Raw genomic sequence first — 15,367 nt, 5'->3', positions numbered from 1 at the left:
GCTAAATCCTAATGTCTTTGTGTATTGCACAGTGGGATGAAGAAGGATTTGAATTTTTGAAGACAGTTAAATATGGAAGAATGAAGGAGTGACTCATTAGTTCTCTAATCAACAAGGCAAAATAGTGTAGAGAAAAATGACTAAGTCATAGTTTCAATTTCTATTTCAAATACTTACTAGTCATATATAACCATGGGCTAATTATTCAACAGGTATATGACTCTGTTTCCCCCTATGGAAAATAAGAGTTTTATATTTTTTGGTTTCTGGGGTCCCATAAAGGTCTAAATCTATGAATATAATCAGTTCAGACAACTCTATTTCAGCTTAAGATCCAAAGCTGAATAGTGAACTCTGATGAGGTAACAGAATTGAATCTCTGAAGATCCAAAGGACAGTGTTTCTGGTGGGGAAAGGTAGACAGTCTCAAACTATGATGTCCTGGTGGTTTCAAGGTAAAATAATACTAATAGGGTTAAGTGTTGGGATAGACTTTAGGATGTTAAATAGCTGCAAAAATAATTTTGCACAGCATAGGTCTGATTATTTCACATCCCTGCTTAAAAATATTCAGTGTTTTCTTATTTCTTTCTAAATAATATATAGACTCCTCAGCTTAACATTTTAAACAATTTCTAGTGTGGCTTCAGCCTACCTTCCTATATTTAATTCAAATTGCAGATGCAAGAGTTTCTCACAGAAGTCCAGGTCAAAGATTAGAAAAGTCTGCAACTGGTTGGTAGTTGTGTGAGGAAGAAAAGAAAAGAACTAAAATCAGATTGGTTCTAGATTCCTAAAAGATTTTATTATTGTTAAATAAGATCAAAAGCAGCAATTATATTCTTTTTGTTAGGAGTTTTGGAGTCTACAGATAAAATATGGAACACTATTCTTACAGTACTTTGTTCTTGTTGTTGATGTTATAGTTGCTGCTTCATAAGGATAACATTTTGATTTGAGAGTACGTTGGATTTAAATGAGGTAGAGCTGGGCAAAGTCTTCAGCCTCACTTGTTCTCCTATTAGAGTCTTTAAAGTCCTGTGGCAAGACAAAAGTGGATGACCTTAGATTTTCAAAATGAAGGTCTTTTCCAGGTCTCAGGCTGTCTGAGGCAATGCAATCATGTTCTATATTATACTGTCACTTTTTGCAATAATGAATGATTTTGGATTCATGCAGAAAAGAGTACCCCAAATATGACTTCACACTAAAAGAAATAGAGATAGTCTTTAGTTTTCTTTTGCACCTTTTATAACTTGATAAGACAATTGAAAACACCAGAAAAATTTCCCGTGTCTCTGATACCTGGGATACACTTTCTCCTTATTTGTCTCCTAGAAATCTAGCTTCCTTCTAGGCTGAATTTGTGTACCACTACAGATAACAAACCTCTCCTGATAGCTTCCTACTCAAATTAGCTTGTATTTGTTTATTTGTGTAAATGTCATGTTTCTCTAGCTCTGTAATAGCAAAACAAAACAAAACAAAATATCTATACTTTTTAATATCTTTGCATCTAGAGGATCTAACATAGTGCTTTGCTCATAGTAGAAACTTGATACATGTTTTGATTAAATTGAATTGGATAAGTTTTCGAACTCTGAGACTCAGGTTCCTTGCTTTGTAAAAATTTTTAAAATTCAATTAAGTGATCTTCAGAATTCCCTTCAGTTCCGATTCCTTTTTTTTAAATTTTTATTTAAATTTTTTTCAACACATTATTTTATGAATAATGTTAGAAGATAAAAATCAGAATAAAAGGGAAAAACCATGAAAGAGATACGAAAAACAGAAAAAAGTGAACATAGAATGTGTAGATTTACATTGTTTCCTTAGTTCTTTTTCTGAATGCAGATGGCATTTTCTAATGCCATAAAATCTATTGAGTTTGCTTTGAATCATTGAACCACTGAGTAGAACCAAGTCTTTCTTAGTTAATCATCTCACTTTCTTCCTATTATTGTGTACAATGTATTCCTGGTTCTGCTTGCTTTACTCAGCATCAGTTCATGTAAATCTTTCCAGGCCTTTCTAAAATCAGCTTGTTCTTTAATTTTTATAGAACAATAATATTACATTACCTTCATGTACCTCAACTTATTCAGCCATTCCCCAAAATGATGAGCATCTACTCATTTTCCAAATTTTTGCTATCACAAAAAGATCAGCTCTGATTCCTAAAGAACACAAGAGCCTTTCAAGAGTTTTGGCAGGGCAAATATTAGCATAGACTATGGGAGATGTCTTGTACACTGAAATATGGATAGATCTTCAATAGATGAATACAAGATAGTGTTTATATTCTCTACAAAGTATAAAAGTATAGAGGAAGAAATCAGCTAGGAGGTGTTTAAAGTACTGAGCAAGGAGTTTATGTAATGCTTTGGAATAAAATCAGAAAGCTTCTTTTATTAGCAATGATTGCAAGGAAGATTGGAAAGAGAAAAGAGTACTAGCAAAGAGACTATTCAAATAGTTATGATAATAACTTATGAAGAGGTAATAAAAGCCTGTTGTTAGCTTAGAACTCAATGTCTGATGATCAGGTACTGAGGCAAACAGTGAATTATTCAGGGTCACATGGCCAGGAAGTGTCTAAGGCCAGATTTGAATTGAGGAAGATGAATCTTCTGTAGCCAGTTCTGGCACTTAAGCATTGTACCACCTAGCTGACCTCTGATGAAAATACCATTTTGAATTTATATAACATTCTTAGCTTTTCAAAGTATTTTCATTTTAGTTATGTCATTCAGATCTCATGCCACTATAAAGAAGGTAGAAACTAAAGCCCAAGGGAATATACTATAATAAGTAAGAACATAAAAAGGACAAGAACCCAAGTCTGCTGATACTTTAATTAGGCTCCCATCACATTTGACCATGTTCATCAGCCTCATTCACATTATTCAGTTAATTCACATTCTAATTTAAGTATTCCAGTTAATAGTGGGGTATACAAAAGATTTGCCTCTCTGTGGTCACTCTAGTAAACTTAACAACTCTTCTCTTTTTTTTTTTCTAGGGATACATGGATTTTCCCAGATGGTCTCAATATCTAAACAATTTTAAGATATGAAAGGTGTTGGGAATGTTTTGTAACTGAGCCTTCAGAAGACAAGGTAGAAAGTTCTTAAAGTAATTTTTGAATTAGCATATTCATAGTATTAGCATAGTATTAGCATGCTAGAAGTTCTAAAAAGGGGAATGGTTTACTCCTAAAATTCAACAAGGTATCAAAGCTAGAGTTGTCTTTACTGCTACAGTTGATTTGGTCTTCTAAATGCTAAGTTGTTTCAAATTTTGATTTAATTTTAAATATGTGGAATTTTAATGTTGTCCCCAAATCATATGTCCTAGAACAGAATCTTTTCATCTGTCACGGTCCTTTTTTTTTTTTTTTTTTTAATTTAATAGCCTTTTATTTATAGGATATGTGCATGGGTAACTTTACAGCATTAACAATTGGCAAACCTCTTGTTCCAATTTTTCACCTCTTACCCCCCCACTCCCTCCCCCAGATGGCAGGATGACCAGTAGATGTTAAGTACATTAAAATATAAATTAGATACATAATAAGTATACATGACCCAAACGTTATTTTGCTGTACAAAAAGAATCAGACTCTGAAATATTGTACAATTAGCTTGTGAAGGAAATCAAAAATGCAGGTGGGCATAAATATAGGGATTGGGAATTCAATGTAATGGTTTTTAGTCATCTCCCAGAGTTCTTTCTCTGGGCATAGCTGGTTCAGTTCATTACTGCTCCATTGGAAATGATGTGGTTGATCTCGTTGCTGAGGATGGCCAGGTCCATCAGAACTGGTCATCATATAGTATTGTTGTTGAAGTATATAATGATCTCCTGGTCCTGCTCATTTCACTCAGCATCAGTTCGTGTAAGTCTCTCCAGGCTTTTCTGAAATTATCCTGTTGGTCATTTCTTATAGAACAGTAATATTCCATAATATTCATATACCACAATTTATTCAGCCATTCTCCAACTGATGGACATCCATTCAGTTTCCAGTTTCTAGCCACTACAAAAAGGGCTGCCACAAACATTCGAGTCATGGTCCTTTTTGATGAAACCTATGGACACTTTCTCAAAGTTAATCAAAAAGTGTCATCAAATAAGACAATTCAGATATATGATAATAAAATTATCAAAATATGTTTTTTTTTAAATTCCCAAACGTAAACTTGAGATGATCTGTCCTAGAGTTATTCCCACCAAAAAACATGGCTCTGGGACTTAGCTTTGATGACTTTATCCCTTTCTTCCACTAGCTTGTTGAACACAGTGTAATAGTTTGCTTGTGGTTCCTGCTTTTCAGGTTTTAAACACATTCTAGGGATTACTTTCATTTGATCTTCAGAACAAGTCAGTGAAATAAATTGGGTGGGTATTAATTTCACTATCCAGAAAAAGAAACATATTCTAAGAACCCTGGAAGGATTAGGATAGCTTTTCAATTGACAAATGACAGAATAAAGACTAGAAACTCTCCTGAATCTCAGAGCATTGTTCTTTCTCGGGTATTGCACTATCGTTTTACTAATATATTTTGTTCCAGGTCTCTGTAGTTCCTTAGCACTTCAGTGCCTTGCATATAGTAGGTTCTTCACAAAGTTTTGAAGAATGAATGAAAGAAGGAAGGAACATAATCAATCTGGTGTCACAACTTGGGGTCATCCCCATCTTCTCCTATAATAAGTCCCTTTTACTCACCCCATCTCCCAAGAAAAGAAAAGACAAATTATTCAAGGTGAACAATTTTGGAGATGATAAATCTAGAGAGAGTTGGGCACTGTGGGCTGCCAAGAAAAGATACAAATGGGATACACTTGGGACTGAGAGCCCTAGTTCTGCTCCTCCCAGACCTCTTTCCTCTTACATGTAAAATGTCAATCTCTGTTCTTTGCTTCTCAAACTCTCCTCTTGGCCACTCAATGTCCCAGTTCATGCCCCAAGAGGGAAAGACCTTATTCCCAATTCGACACTGAGCATGCCCAGTAGCCAGGGCAGCTCTCAGACGCCTGGAGGAAGCTTTTGCACTCCAGCCTCCAGCTTCCCTGAGTATGTTGTTTGCGCAGCTTGGAGGTAGAGGCTCTCTGCAGCAGTGGCTAAGCCGGTTCTGTTAGGAGCGCACTAGTCTAGACCAGGACCCGCACAGATACATCTGGATCCTACCTCTGCAGCTGCCCTTGCTGGCCACCGGAGGGGCTGTGGGGAAGAAATCAACCTGCTATTTGTCCAGTCAAAGAGCTGCACCCACACACAGGGCTCACAAACTTCAGCATGCAGGAAGTTTGGGGAGAACTCGGCGATTAGGAGTGGCAGTGGCGGCCGCTGATTATCTCTAGTGACGCGACTCTAGGGCAGGCAGCAGTGAGGTGCAGGGTTCTCTGGTTGGGAAAGCCCAGGTTTTTCTTGGAGCAACGCGGACCCGGGGACGCTGATCCCGATGTACCGTCTAGTCCTCTTATACACTATAGTGTGCGCAAACTTTTGCAGCTATCGCGACGGCTTGGCAATTCCTCAAAGTGGATCTATTAAAGCTTTGCGCTCATCTAATCTCAGGAGAGATGGTAAGTAAAGCTCAAACTTTATTTCTAGTTGCTTCAAACTAGCTTTAAGCGCCGAAAAGTTTGCAGGAGGAGGGAGAAGGAGGGGGAAAGGAGGAGTAAGGGTGCGCTGGAGTGGGATTTTGTTCCCTCCCCTCATTCAATGTAATTTCATCCTAGCAGAGCCGGGACTTCTGTGAGTGAGGGAAATTCTAATGGATCACTATTCTAAATGGCCAGTTACTCTGCCGTACCGGTTACCAGGATGCTGAAAGTTGTGGACTGCGTCGTTTCTTTGTCTCACTCTTTAACTTTTTAGACTAGAAAGTCTAGGAGTGAGTCCTGGTGATTATGATGAGTGAAGAAATTGCTGCTATGAGGTTTTGGATCCCTTCTGTTAAAGCAGTGCTTTGTCATTATTCCCAATTTTAACAGAAGAAGGGGCAAAGTCTATGGTGAGGAAGCGATGGCAATAGAAAACCCTGCAGAATGCATTCACTGCAAGTGACTTTCTCGTTCAAGTTCAGGGAGGTTCTGACATGGGATCTGCATTGCTGGGAAGGGAATTAGCATACCGGCAGTTTCTGCTAGTCCTGATGTGCACCGTTAGGCTCAGCTTCATATTCTTTCCCAGAGGTATTGCAAACTCTTTTGCCAAGAATAGAGGTTAGTCCAAGAAACAGCTGTCCCAAGTCAGGTTCCGGTCAGGGATAGAGTTTCACCTTTAGTGTTCCCCATCCCAGAGCAAAGCTTCTCCAAAGTCAGTAGCTGATTTTATGCATTTTAAAGAACGCCTGTTAGATATTTATTTTTTAGTTCACTTCTAAAGCATACATTCTAGACAAGTAACAGCAATATCTGATAGCTACCTGTATTAACTTAATCTGTATTAACTTAATTTGTCCTGCATTTTTCCCCCTGCCCCTCCTCCCGTCCTGAAACTTTACCTTGGTAAAGCAAACATTGTCTCTCTTTGGACCCAACCTCTTCTTCATAGCTTTGCTGTTTGTGGCTAAGAAACTTTCAAAACTAGATTGTTTAGCCAGATACTAGCTATTTGATATTATCAATAGGTCCTGTAACTTGTAAGAACCTTCTAATAAATATTTAACTTGAGATTTACTAAGAGACCTTTGGGCTTTTGTGCAAAAAGAAAACTTGACAACTTTTTGATGATGAGATTCTGGATTTTAGGGCATGCTATGTTCATCAAAAACAAAGAGAAGTTTTGCTTTATTTTTGATCCTTTATTTGTTTTTGTAAAGGTAGTCAATCTATCCAAAGGTGTTACATGTGAAATGATTATTTCAATATATCATTTTCCTATGAGAAGCTTATGTGGGAGAAGCACTTTTAACTACTTCTATCCCTTTTTTAAAGTATAGGACAATCAGATAGGAACTTTGAAAGAAATAGTGAGGCAAAGATTATTGTCATGTGTAGCTTTGCCAAACTGGGCCTTTAAGATTTCATAGATTTCATTTTCAAATTCTCCCTCCAAGGAGAAACATTACAATTTTTATATTGTAATAAAAGTTTTCTTGTGACTATTTAATAATAGTTATATTTCAATTTAAAGTTTTTTATCTGTAACTAGGTAATAAATCTGTATCTCTAAGTATTAATTAGAAAAAGCCATGGGGAGGGAAAAGTGGAAAATATTTAAGAATTGTTCAAAAAATCAAGAGTATGTAAAATAAAATCTTGACAGACTATTCTCCATGTTAAATATTATCTGTTGGAAGAAAAGTTGCTCATTCTTTGTTTCAATTGTTAGGATATTTGATGGATGTAGATTTGGGAGTACTTTGTTTTTTAAGAATTTTGAAACTCGCCCTTCATTTCCTGTCATTTAAAACTAACACTTTTTAACAATAACTGAAATAGTTGATATTGGTTCAAATTTTGATCAGCCTAGAAAGTTTGAAACTTTACAAAAGCCAGACCCATCCTGTGACCCAAATAGATGGGAAGAGGATTGTAAGATGGCAAGAAAAAGAAAACAAAATAAATTTACCTGCTGTATAATTAATAATCCTGAATGGAACATATATTTTGGACAATTTCAAAAAAAGGGAACAATTTTTAAAAGAATTCAAAATGATGACTCCTGTTAAATGACAAGTTTTATGAATTTTAGGAAGAATGTTAAAGGGCAGTTCCACTGTAATTACTTTTGTGCTCCTTATGGAGGCATCAGAATTGGTGAAACTATCCCACCATTTCACTGAGTATGAGTGTCAACCTGTACATTGAAGTGGTCACTTAATAAATTATATTTCTATTTCAAAGGAACTTACCATATTTCCATACTAGACACTGTATAGTTCTTCAGGTTAATAAAAATGAAATGAGTTAACATATAGAAAATTATTTACAAATTGTAAAGGAGTATTAAGATACTAGTTATTAAATCAGGCCCTTGGACCATGAGCACTCATAATTAAAAACTATAGGTTTGAGATAATAATATAATATATTTGATGAAGATTCCAGTCCAGTCTATGACCAATAACAATGATACTTAACAGAGTGTTACTTGTTATTTTGGGAAATGTAGCATACTGAATACAAATGATTTATGAGTTCCCTTAAAGATCCTAAAATTCATCATGGCTCCTGCTTATAGTTTGAAACCAATAACATATACAGCTCTCATTACAATGAAAGATAATACAATGAAATTTACTCAATCCCATTCTTCCTTCATTCATCATGAGAAGAATGGTGAAAGGAGGTTGAAGTAACATAGTTACCTAGTTATTAAATAAGAGAAGATATAAAGAAAAACAAGAAGCAATGGAATGTAAAAGTTCAAAAATTGGTCTTGGACTTGGGAGACCTGCCTTCAAGTTCTGCTTTTGACATATATTAGCAGCATGATTAGCAGATCTGATACAAGATAAGCCAGTATGTCAACTCTCCAATTTAGTAATTCTCTAAGTGTATTCTTAGAGAAAGATACCTCATTTAAAGTTCCCTACAACAAGGAAATAACATATTTATCTGCAACCCCTAAGAACAATATTATACCTGATAAGGACAGGTTCCTTAATAAAACCCCAACTTCTCTTAACACAATTTAAAAAAGTTTTTTCCTAATAACAATCTTGGAAGGTAAGTGATGGAATTTTAATTTTTTTAGCTGCAGAAATTGAGGTTCAAGGAGATTGTGACTTGTCTATAGTCACATGATCATGAAGTATCAGTAGAAACTAGAGCCTAGCTCTCTAGAGTCCCACTCCAATGTTGTTTTGGCTATCCTACGGTATATCTGTAGGTTGTACTTGAACATCCTTGCAAAAGGAACACCAAAAACATTGTGACTGAATTAAGCTTTAGCAACTTCCAGGTTAGCCTAATGGAAGATGTGGTAATAGCATGTAAAATTATCAGCATGGACTGATTGATCTTCCTCTCCTGCCCTGGATCAGTTACTGATAGCAGATTCTTCCGACCTTCCCTCTTTACTTTCTTTTGATCTGTCCTAAAATTAAGTCAGCATTACATTTCTTTATTTTTTTAATAGCAAACATGGTACTTTGAAGAAAGGGATTAGAGTTTTGCATCTCCAAGAATAAATATTGTAGTACTACAATTTTGGAAGACTGAAAAGATTATGTGGTATTCCTATTCATTGTCACTTGTTATTTTTAGTGTTTGTTCTTCAATGTTATTCAAATTGTTTTGGTTTCAAGTACTTTTCTAGGGTTAAAATGATTCCAGATATTTCTTTTCTTAATCATTGAAATGAGAAAAATGGTTTTAACAATAATCAAACATAGCATTCAGCAGTGGGGTCAATAATCTAACAATGGTTTTATTTTATTTTTCTGATTACCAAGCCTGAATAGGTAAAATTTTCAGCTAAGGATGTTAACGTTGGATATGACCTCTTAAGCTGATGTGCTTTTCATTTTGTCTTGCCTTCAGAAAGGATAGGTGTGAGTGACTCAAATACCAAATTTAGAACCATTTGGCATTTTTATATTTTAGTAACTGAGAATCAATTGTTGTATTTCTAGTATGTCTAATAGTGTCCTTATAGTTTCATTACCTGTTAAGTTCATTTAAATTTTATTTTTATTGTTTTATGTAAATTTTATTTCCAAAATTAGTTTCCTTCCATTTATTATGTAGTAACAGATTTAAAAACAAAGTAGGGGGAAAACAGTTTAATACATTGACCATTTCTGATATCATATGAATTATTCTACTCCCAGTGTCCCCTACCTTTGCAATAAAAGGAAAGGACTTGAATTTTTCTTGTGGGGGTAGAAGGACAAGATCCATTACCATAATTGTTGCATTTGTTTTTAAATGGTCATTTATTTCTAAAATAAGCCATATCAACTGATAATAGCTTTATGATAGTGATTCAAAGACAAAACCTTAAGGAAAATTTAAAAGAGAACTTGGTAAAATGCAGTCTTAAAAAATGTCTGACAACTTATTAGCAAAATTGACATTTTGATGCATCAAATTTAGTTGTACATGTTTTCCAATAAGAAGGGCATTAAAATCACATCTAGGAATTGCAAACATTGTGGTCATTACATACTTAATTGGGAAATAACCTTGACTTCATAAAAACTGTTCAACTTGTTGAAAGGAAGTTACAGATAGATTTTAATATTTATCTGGGCTCCATGTAGACTACTACCTCATAGTAGGGAAATGGTCCTTCCAGAAGTGAATCAGATTTGTCTACCATGCTTAAGTTTCACTGAATAGTCCTGCATGCAGTTCTACTTTTATTTTTTTCCTTTTATGTTCGTAAAAAATTAAACCTATTGTTCTGAAATGCAACTTGGGGTCATTAATGTGTCATGAAAAGTGCTTAATGGCTCTCCTGTACCACTCTGAAGATTCTTGATTTTTTAATCATATCCTCCATAATTCTCTAGATTTCTGCATATTGTTTAGAAAATTTAGTCATCTTCTATAAGCTTTTCTTCTAGGTGGTTCATTTCTGAACTCCATTTAAACTGCCTCATGAATACAATGCAGTGGTTCCAGTATCCTGTACTGTAATTCTTTTTTTTTTTTTTTTTTTTTTTTTTTTTTTTTTTTTTTACCAAAATAGATAAAGTCATAGGAGCTTACTCATGATGCCCTATTCTTGACCCACATTTACTGGTCTTGTTTCTGTTGGTTATTTCCAGAAGTTGGTTTCCCTTTAGAACAGGAGTTCTTAATGTAGAGTCTATAAACTTATTTTTAAAATATTTTGATAAGTATTTAAATATAATTTTCTTAGATAATATTATATTTTTCTGGATTAAAACAGTCTGAGGAATCATAAACTTCTCCAGACTGCCAAAGGGACACATGACACATAATAAGTTGAGAACTTCTGTTTAGAGTAAATGTGAACCAACAACTTTCCCTTTTTTAGTTAGGAATCACATGGGAATCTCTGACTTTGCCTAGGACAGTTTCTATTTGGGATTTTGTGAGAAGTTACATTTGGTGAGAATTTGAATCCATCAGAGCCTTTCTTTCATGACTAGAAGTCCTCAGCAGTCACAAGCAATGGAGATGCATCCAAAGTAGTAAATTAGAGTAGAACAGTAGAAAGAATGCTGACAAGTCAGAGGCCTTAAAATCTTACCTTTAATTTCTACTTCTTGTGTAATCTTGGAGAAATCTCTTAACAAATTGACTTCAGTTTTTTTTTTATATGTAAAATGATGGAATTGAACTAGATTGCTTGTCAAGTCTCATCCATCTTTAGAGCTTTGATTCTATTAAGTGTCCTCTAATACTTTTCCTGGAAATTTCTTTCAGCAAGAGCTCAGGTTTAGAGATATTCTGACAATGTTGGGCAGTAGTCTGTGAGTTCCTATATATACACTCTTCAAGGAAGAGTGAAGTCCATGATCAATTTCTTTCTTTTTTTAATAATGGCTTTTAATTTTAATAATATGTGCAAAGATAGTTTTCAACATTCACCCTTGCAAAACCTTGTGTTACAAATTTTTTCTTCTTCCTTTCTCCCACCCATTCCCCAGATAGCAAGTAATTGAATATATGTTAAGCATATACAATTTTTCAATATGTTTTTCCACAATTTTCATGTTGCACAAGAAAAATCAGATCAAAAAGGAAAAAAATGAATAAGCAATCAAAATGCAAACAATCAAAAAAAAGAGAGAGAGAGAAAGAGAAAATACTATGCTGTGATCCACATTCTGTCCCTGTTATGGGCCAGAACTCTGAACTTGAAACAAAGGATTCTTACAAGATACTAAATCAGTGGAATTGATAGAGACAATAGTTATCTAACTTAGCATGGTTCAGTATGATTGATTTAATCCTACAAGGAGATGTTTTGGGCCAGAACTTGAAACAAGGTACTAAGTGGAATTGAGGAGACAATGATTAAATCTAGTTTAACATTAATTTAATCCTACAACAAATAATGGTTTCCTAGTAATATAATGATTGGTTTATACTCAGTGTGGGGCATATAAGCTGGGAGCCTCAGCCAGGATTCAGTCGGGGAGATTCAGAAGCCAGAGAAGGCAGAGGGGAACTCAAGCTCTCGAAACCAAGGCCAGACTGAAAGGCTCTCCAGAAAGCTGCCCAGTCCTAGGAAAGAGATAATAAAGGATCTGGACTATAAGAAAGCTAACTGGGATGCAGGAAAGAAGACAGGACTTGGAAAGAGACAATAAAGAATTTGGACTTTAACCCCTGACTGCATTTGTGGTGATTACTGAAGTGAAATGAAGACTGCTCCCAGAGACCCCAAGAAAACCCAACAAGAGAAGATTGTATTTTAGAGAGAATATTACATGCCCCCACAAAATGGGGGTGGCTCTGGATGTAGATGGCTCTCTCCATCACAAATCTATTGGAATTTGTTTAAATCCCCTCATTATTGCAAAGACTCATCTCCATCAGAATTGATCAGATCATAATCTTACTGTGGCTATGTATAATGTTCTCTTGGTTTTATTCATGTAAGTTTTTTCCAGGCTTTTCTGAAATCATCTTGCTGATCATTTCTTGTAGAACAATAGATATTCCATATCATTTATATATGATAATTTATTCAGCCATTCTCCAGACGACAGGCATCCACCATGATCGATTTCTTCATTTGTGGGCATGTCAGATTTATGAGGGAACTCAATAGCCTTAATGTGTAACCTGTGAAAAAATACCCAATATAACAAACACATCTGACTAGTGGTTACCTAGACCTTGCTAGAAGACCTCCAATAATGGCTAGTCAGTTGCTTCCCCAGATAGCTTATTTCACTTTGATACAACCTCAATTGTTAAGAAAGGTTAATCCCTTCTAGTATTCTGGCTTCCTGGGATTTTGGGGAGCCTACTTTTAAGTATAGGACAGTCAAATTGTTGGTTTCAAAAGCTGACCACAATTAAATTTCAATATTTTTTGGAGGGAATGGAGTCACCAAGTGATTTGGGGAGAGAGGGCAAAGGAAATAGTTTTGATGATTTTGTGAATTTCCTTTCATTGACAAAAAACTGTTGCTGTAACTGAATGCACTTGATTGACAAAAAGAAATCCATCATATATAAATGATACCAAACTCCAAAATGACTCCGAATCTTTTTAAAACATCATTTTTATTAACTTTCATATGAAGGACAGATTCTGAAAAAAACTGCAGGGGAATAATATTTTATGGCAGAATGAAAGGAATGCAAAAGAAGTACTGCAGAGAAAACATACTCTGCTTGTCATGTGGCATTTCAGGCCCATTCTCCATGAACCAAATGTAAGTCATAAATAAAGAAGTTCGACAAGGGGATTGTAAAGTGCACATACATAGGGGATGTCTTTTGAGGATTAATCTTTTGCCATGCATAAATAGTGCCTTCTTTCTTAGCAGGCATGGCTGTTTATATGTGTGTGTGTGTGTGTGTGTGTGTGTGTGTGTGTGTGTGTGATTTTTCCTTTCTTTCCTTCTTCCAGACCTGCTGAGATATAAAATTATATTTAAAGATGATAGATTGTTATTGCATCTTAGTAGTTTATGCAGAATGAAATGGAAAGGTTTCTGTAATTAGGAGCTAGAGAATTTTGCTAACCTGGCTTTCATCTTTGAAAGATGTCCTTCATTCAATACCATTAACAAATTCACTCAACAAATATTTATTAATTGTCTGCTGTGTACAAGAGACTGTTATTCCAAAAATAACAGTACTTCCAGATCTACCTAAGTGCCAAATATGTTCAGACAATGCACTCTAAAACAGGGAAGAAGGGAGAGATTCAATTTTATAAACATTTTTAAAGTATCTATTATGTGTAGAAAATGTGTTAGATATTAATAATATAAAACTACAAATGATACCACCTTAGTTTTCCGGAGCTTGTATTATATCGGGAAGAAAGAATGTACAGTGGTACAATTTTAAATAAAGTAGCATCAGAGAAGACTTCCTGAAGGAAATGTCACCTGCCTTTTGGATAGAAGGAAAGCTAAAAGTTCAGCAAGTACAAATGTGGGATGATGATGATGATGAAGAAGAAGGAGAAGGAGGAGGAGAAGAATGTGTACACAGTGTTACATGCATCTTCAGTTATGGGAAAGCAGATTTTGGAGAGTTTAAATGTTACCTCAATTTTCATAAGTAGACATTCAAGAGATCTGGAGAATTAACCTCTGCAATGATGTTGTCTTTGACTACTATAAAAATTCCTAGCATGGATCAGTTCATACAAGTCTTTTTGAATTTCTCTGAATAAATTCACTTTATGGTTTCTTTTAGTTTAATAATATATAATTTTATTCATATACCATAATTTGTTCAGACATTCCTTGATTGATGGGCATATCTATAGTTTCATGATCTTTGCCACCACAGAAAAGAACTGCTAAAATTTTTTTATACGTATGAATCATTTTTCTCTTTCTTTGATCTTTTTGTATCCTAGTCCTAGTAATATTATCTTTATCTAATTTCTAATTAAGTGTTTTATGCTATTTTTATAAAGATGATGATAAGATATGGGTTATATGATTGTATAATTAAATAGGTTAAGAAGATATTCCAACTCAAGTAGTAGGTGAAGATATTGGTGTTATTATCATCAAATATTTAGGTGACACAACATTGGCTGACACAGTAGAAAAGTTCTGATCCAAGGGCATCTTGACAAGCCATAGCATTAGACTGAATCTGATTAGATGATAATCAAGGTATAGATAGATAGACAAACAGATAGATATAAATACTATGGGGGCAGTTAGATGGCACCTTGGATAGAGCACTGGCACTGAAGTCAGGAGAACCTGAGTTCAAATCTGGCCTCAGACACTTAATACTTCCTAGCTGTGTGAGCCTGGGCAAGTTAACCCCAACTGCCTCAGCAAAATAAAAATACTATACTTGAAAACAAAAACCATCTAGAGAAGTATGAAGTGGGGAGTCATGGGTAGACAGTGTTTGTTCTGATAAAAATTCTAATAACATAATAGACAACAATTGCAATGTGAGTCACCAAAATTATGTAGCATGGGAAAAAAGCAAATGTGATCTTGGGATTAATTTGAATACATAATTTTCTATGAATAGAGAAGTGATAAGCTTATAGTACCTTTTTCCTTATCAAACCTCACCTGGAATATAGTGTTCAGTTCTGGGCATCATGCATTAAGAAGGGCATTGATAAGCAAGAAAGTATCAAAAAGAAAGCAGTAACAATGATGATGAGCCTTGAGGCCATATCATATGAAGAATTATGAAATAACTGGGAATTTTTATCCTTGAAAAGGGTCATAAGTCATAAGAGAAATTCCTCATAGCTGCCTTCA

At 34.9% G+C, this 15,367-nt stretch overlaps 1 protein-coding gene across 2 annotated transcripts in view; it reads left to right on the top strand.

The window, feature by feature from the left end:
- The first annotated feature begins 5,029 nt into the window (after window positions 1–5,029).
- Window positions 5,030–15,367, top strand: part of PDGFD (platelet derived growth factor D) — a 296,873-nt gene continuing 286,535 nt past the window's right edge. For both annotated transcript variants that reach the window (XM_003764293.4, XM_003764292.4), the window contains exon 1: window positions 5,030–5,591. In XM_003764293.4, coding sequence (XP_003764341.1) covers window positions 5,468–5,591 — 124 coding nt within the window. In that variant the 5' untranslated portion in view covers window positions 5,030–5,467. The remainder of the gene's footprint in view (window positions 5,592–15,367) is intronic.

The sequence above is a fragment of the Sarcophilus harrisii genome, chromosome 3, assembly GCF_902635505.1.
Source record: "Sarcophilus harrisii chromosome 3, mSarHar1.11, whole genome shotgun sequence".
Classification (NCBI taxonomy): domain Eukaryota; kingdom Metazoa; phylum Chordata; class Mammalia; order Dasyuromorphia; family Dasyuridae; genus Sarcophilus; species Sarcophilus harrisii.
This window is presented reverse-complemented; position numbering and strand designations above follow the sequence as displayed.